The sequence below is a fragment of the Enhydra lutris genome, unplaced genomic scaffold, assembly GCF_002288905.1.
Source record: "Enhydra lutris kenyoni isolate GAN:26980312 unplaced genomic scaffold, ASM228890v2 scaffoldscaffold47, whole genome shotgun sequence".
Lineage (NCBI taxonomy): Eukaryota > Metazoa > Chordata > Mammalia > Carnivora > Mustelidae > Enhydra > Enhydra lutris.
The window spans coordinates 1,476,079-1,482,078 of NW_019154131.1; the positions used below are offsets into that span (position 1 = coordinate 1,476,079).

Consider the following 6,000-nt stretch of genomic DNA (forward strand, 5'->3'; position numbering starts at 1 on the left):
GAAAGGGGAACCCTCTTCCACTGTTGGTGGGTATGTAAGTTGGTGCAGCCACTTTGGAAAACAGTGCAGAGATTCCTCAAGAAATTAAAAACAGAGCTTCCCTATGACCCTGCAATTGCACTACTGGCTATTTACCCCAAAGATACAGATGTAGTGAAAAGAAGGGCCATCTGTACCCCAATGTTTATAGCAGCAATGGCCACGGTCACCAAACTGTGGAAAGAACAAAGATGCCCTTCAACAGACGAATGGATAAGGAAGATGTGGTCCATATACAGTATGGAGTATTATGCCTCCATCAGAAAGGATGAATACCCAACTTTTGTAGCAACATGGACGGAACTGGAAGAGATTATGCTGAGTGAAATAAGTCAAGCAGAGAGAGTCAATTATCATATGGTTTCACTTCTGTGTGGAGCATAACAAATAGCATGGAGGACAAGGGGAGATGGAGAGGAGAAGGGAGTTGGGGGAAATTGGAAAGGGAGGTGAACCATGAGAGACTATGGACTCTGAAAAACAATCTGAGGGTTTTGAAGGGGCGGGGGGTGGGAGGTTGGGGGAACCAGGTGGTGGGTATTAAAGAGGGCACGGATTGCATGGAGCACTGGGTGTGGTGCAAAAACAAGGAATACTGTTATGCTGAAAATTAAAAACAAAACAAAACAAACAAAAAAACCAATGAATACTGTTACGCTGAAAAGAAATTAAAAAAAAAAAAAAAAAAAACAAGAGTAGAGGGGTGTGGGGGGATGGGTTAACCCAGTGATGGGTATTAAGGAGGGCATGTATTGCATGGAGCACTGGGTGTTATATGCAGACAATGAATCATGGAACACTCTGAGGGTTCTGAAGGGGCGGGGGGTGGGAAGTTGTGTGAGCCTGGTGGTGGGTATTATGGAGGGCACACATTGCATGGAGCACTGGGTGTGGTGCATAAACAATGAATTCTGGTACACTGAAAAGAAATTTAAAAAATAAAAAAATTTTTGAAAAAGTAAGCTAAAAAAAGAACTAATGATGTACTGTATGGTGACTAACATAACATAATAAAATAAAAAAAAGAAAAAAATCTTTAAAAATAATTGTAAGGAAATTTAATTTAAAAAAATCTTTAAAAGGGTGTAAAAGACCAAAATTAAGGGGTTAATCTTAGTTATATCTGAGTAAACCATATTATGTGTGTTCATTTACTTACTCAATAGATTTCCAAACCATGTGTTGGTTACTATGCTAACTTCTGTCCTCAAGAATGTTATTAAATAGAGAAGAGACAATCATCAAAATAATCTAGAAATAAATGCAACCATCATAAATGAATAATTTTTTTATAAAGGAGAAGTATCTGTTGCTGTAAGATGGCACAAAAGGGAGTATTCCAATGTTTTTCTATTCTATAATGTTTCTAAGATTAAGAAACAGTCTTACATAACTAAAAATGAATTAAAAAATTAAAAAACCAGAAAGAAAACTCTGAAAAATAGGTAAAAATGTTTTAAAGTTGCAAAACTGCCTCATAGTGCTCTAAAATTAACAAATCATTCTCAATATGTCTTTGCACCTTCTACTAAAAATTATCTCCCAGCTACTAAATTTAGAGATTCACCAAATATTAAAGCCTGTAGTAATCAATTTAAGATGGACATTTAACCACAGGTAGAATTTAGTTCATCCCAAGTGAAGGTTCATGGATGGTACACCTTATCCCAAAGCATATTCTACAAGAATCCTATTAATTGAAGAAAAGCTGTGTGTTCAAATAAACTTAAAAAATACCAGGTTAACAAAACTGAATGGTTCCTTTTCCTCAAGACTTCCCAGAGTCCTTAAAACACAGGCCCAGAATCACACCTATCCATAATTCTGAAGTCTAAAAGGTTTTCAAAACTAAAGTTTTAAAAATAATTTATATGGTAGCAAAACCTGACATGAACTGTTTTGAGGTTCTTTAGTCTTCATCTCATTTAATCTGACCATTCACACATTTTTCTGTAGAAACTATGCGTTTACTTAGGGGTTACCCCCAACTCAACAGAGGATGTTACTTACTAAACAATATAAATCATTATATCTTTCTATAATCTAATGATTTCTGAATTCTAAAACGTATCTGATACAAGAGTTTTTAAAAATGCATTGTGGACCTGCACTAATGCACAATGTGAATCTATCAGAGGAGAGGAGCATTTCCATATTTTCCAAACTTGTCACCATGGAGCTCACTTTTAAAAAGAGTAGAAGAGGAAACAGGATTAGGGATTGCCCAAAACTGACTGTAAAAAGCCACAATGTCTCATAACTAATAACAAAGCCTCAGAAAAACAAGTGTACTGAAAATGATGTAAAACAAATTTTTTGTTGTTGTTGTTATTACAATATTTTATGTAATCCTATTATAACAGAAAGGAGTTTAGTATCTGATAAAGAAAGAGAATGGGCATATGCTTACCCTGTACTAGTAAAGGAGAAAGAAACTATATTTGCCAGATTCAAGAAGATTAACTTTCTAAAATCTACTCTGAAGATAAAATTAGAAAATGTGTATGCAAGTGCATTATTTTCTTCTATTTCATGCCTGTAAGCTTTCTGTACTGAACAAAATAAACATGTTTAGAGAAGGTACATAAGTACCTGCTGAATTTACTTCTGAGTTTTTTTTTCATTCAGTCATCTAAAACTGGACATGAAACTCCCACAAATTTTCTCTCTGCTCTACATATATTCTGAACTTCCATTTTAAAAAAAATGTAAGCAACACTTTGTTTACAATAGAAATTCCTTTTAATCCAATGCTTCACAGTTAATATTTTTAACTTGCTACTGGTATAGTCTATATAGGAGCTACATCAATATCTACCCTGTAAGTCATAATTACCTTTGAACACATGAATAGTAGGTCATGAATAAACACTTAATAAAAGGTTTCAATGGTGACAATGATATTAATAGAACAGTACTGCATTCTTTGGAACTGGAAAAATAATTCCAATTTAAAACTATTATTTAAAATTTTAGAGGCTAACAATTCAAAGAGAACTTGCCAAATCAACCAAACTAAATTTATATAGCCTAGTGGGTTATTATAAAAGTTAAAAGGCTTATTTCTGAGAGTTACTTTAAAAAATTATAGTTTTTCATCACCTGGGTCAATATAGACCATTTTGTAATTCTCAGTTTAACAAATTATGCCTGTTCTTAAGATAGTAAATTCTATGCTTATCAATGATACATTACATACATATTTTGAAATATATTTAATTGTATTTATTTAAATAACTAAGCAACTATACCAGCTAAATAAAATTCACTACCTCATTTGCCAACTCATTATAAAATTGTCAAATATTAATTATCTTTTTTTACTGAGTAAAGACATAAAAAAATGAAATCCATAAATAATTACAATAAACCACAACTCATTTTAGTAAACAATTCAAGTTTTTCCTCAACCAGGCAACTTTTAAACTTTTTAATAAATGGAGTTCACCATCTGCTTTTATCTCACCTACTTCTTGGCAAACAAGACATAAAATGATTAAAAGGCAAACAACAGGAAAAGCAGAAATACCTGAGTAATAAAAGATAGAGGAACCAACCACTGAAGACTTTATTTATAGGATTTATTTGTTATTGTTTAAGTAAAGACTTGTAACAGAACACGGAGTATTTAAATTTGCTATAAGACGTGCAAATCCTCTTACAAAAATATGCTTCACATTCTATTAGTTGATGTAATTTTTTTCCTTGTATTTCACATTTTTACTGGATATAAAAATATGATACGGGGAAAAAACTGAAACCCTGAAAGATAATCTAACTTGGCTTGGTTTAAGTTGCTATGCACTTTATATGGTACTGAGAATGATATCTCCTGATATCAGTGCTTTTTCCATTACACTGTACTGCTCTTAGCCTGGGGAAAAAAAAACTTCTCATAAATGATAGGAACCATTATTTACGGAGAAAGTGGTCCAGAGAAATGTAAAAACATAATATCTAAAGGTTTTCAACTGAAAATTAAATTAAAATATACTGCACCATTATTTTCTTGTTAATATACAAAACCTCTTCTGCTCTGGGTTTTAATCACATGTAAGAATATAGAACTTAACCCCTTAAACACACACACACACACACACACACACACACACACACACACACACATTCTCTCTCCCTCTCTCTCTCTTTTTTCATTCTGTCAATCAGAGTCTTCCATGATACCTAACTGGAAGAATAACATGAAGTATGCTTAAATGTAATCCTCACCCATTTGTGTTAGCTTACCAGATTTGTGCTTCTTGTGTTTTGCTTTCTTTTTGATGATCAATAATTTATTCTGGATCTCAGGTTTGTAAGATTTGAATGCCAGAGAATGAAGACTTTCACGTTTTCTCTGTAAGTTTTCATTCAAAACATCTTTCAATTTCTTTTTTTTCTTTTTCTTCTTTTTTGCCCTCATTTTAGTTAGTTTGATTTTTTTGTGACTCTGCTCTAATAGAATGTCCCTTACAACTTTGTGGCAGTTAATTTCTGGATGATCACTGTGACTTCCATTTACATGTATTTGGCAGGATTTTAGAGCATTTTCTTTTAATGGACTGGGTTCAGGCTTTACTCTGGAAGCTTCACCATATTTTTCTTGATTTTCTATAAACCTTATTTCACCTGGACTAAGAGGCTCTTCAAAGCCAGTAACCTCCCCTGGACTCCCTGGTTCCTCTAAATTTTCTTTGTAACAATCAGTTTTCTTAATTTCACAGGGCCTGCGAATTCTAATTTCACAGCTAGATGTCATATCCATTTCAACAGAGATGTCATGATTTTCCAAGTTCATTTTAGCAGAACCCCAAGTTGCATCAAAATTAAGTTCCTGCTCTTTCTTGAAGCCAGAGTGCAGGCCTCTACTACATCTATGTTCTCCATTACTTGTACTAACATAGTCACATTTCAATTTCTCCAGCTTAATCCGAGGTACTCTTTGTATTTTAATGGGTGGAACTGGAAATTCTGGAGCCTGAAAAGGTCTCTGTTTATAAATCCGTACATCTGCACCACAGAACTGTGGAAAATGCACATAAGCATTCTCTAAATAATCATAACCAAGGATAACTTCCCTGCATTCATGAATAGGCTGTCCAAGTACAGCATCTTGAACTTCTTTTTGTGTTTCATACACAAAGTCACAGAGACCCTTAAGTAACCACACTTTTTGGTAAAAAGGCAGTTCGTGAAAAGGTTTTTCTTCCAATGGATTAACTTCTCCAAGAACTTTAAAAAACTGAGGACATAACCCAAGCTTTTCAGCACAGTTATCAGGATTTTCAGTCTGCCCTACAGCAGTATACCACTGCTGTACTTTCTGTCTCAGTGCTGCCTCCCAGGTCCTATAAGGCAAAGTAGGTCTTCGATGTAAGGTAGGTCTCCGATGAGGAGGACTTAACAGAGAAGTCATTATTTTAGAAAGAAAAGCATTACACTGAGGCATCAGAAGACAACGTTCCAATTCATAAAAGACTATTTCTGGCAAATTTAGAATTTGCTGGGCTAAACAAAGAAAATGCCCAATAGCTGGAATTTCCCACATGGTCTCCATACAAGCTGGAGAAGCTTGAGCTAGCAGTTTTCTTTCCCATTCTTCTATTTCCTTTTGACTAGCTTCTTCTGCTTCTTTTCTTTCCTGCTCCCGAAGCCTAAAGAAAATTTAACAAATTATATTATTGTTAAAATAGAAAATAATATAAAATAGTAAGTTTTTGGTGTCATATTAGCCTTTAGTTAACAAGGCAACTGGCTGTTCCAGTTTTCAGCATAAGTACAAAGTGTCCCATTAGATGTACTTATTTTTCTTGAGATGACAAAATGCACATATAACTTTACCCTGGGTTTTATCACTGACATTCCTGCCACCCAAAGTAAAATTCTTCAACTTATGATGTGTATCAACTTCAAAGTAAATGAAAGTAAATGAAAAAAAATTTTAAGTGTATTTGCTAAACAAAA

General features: G+C 33.9%; 1 protein-coding gene across 1 annotated transcript in view; it reads right to left on the minus strand.

The window, feature by feature from the left end:
- LOC111156608 (KIAA2026 ortholog) overlaps positions 1 to 5,650 on the minus strand; it is a 59,354-nt gene extending 53,704 nt beyond the window's left edge. The window contains exon 1 of the mRNA XM_022517600.1: positions 4,285 to 5,650. Within this exon, the coding sequence (XP_022373308.1) occupies positions 4,285 to 5,593 (1,309 nt within the window). The 5' untranslated portion in view covers positions 5,594 to 5,650. The remainder of the gene's footprint in view (positions 1 to 4,284) is intronic.
- Positions 5,651 to 6,000: the final 350 nt, after the last annotated feature.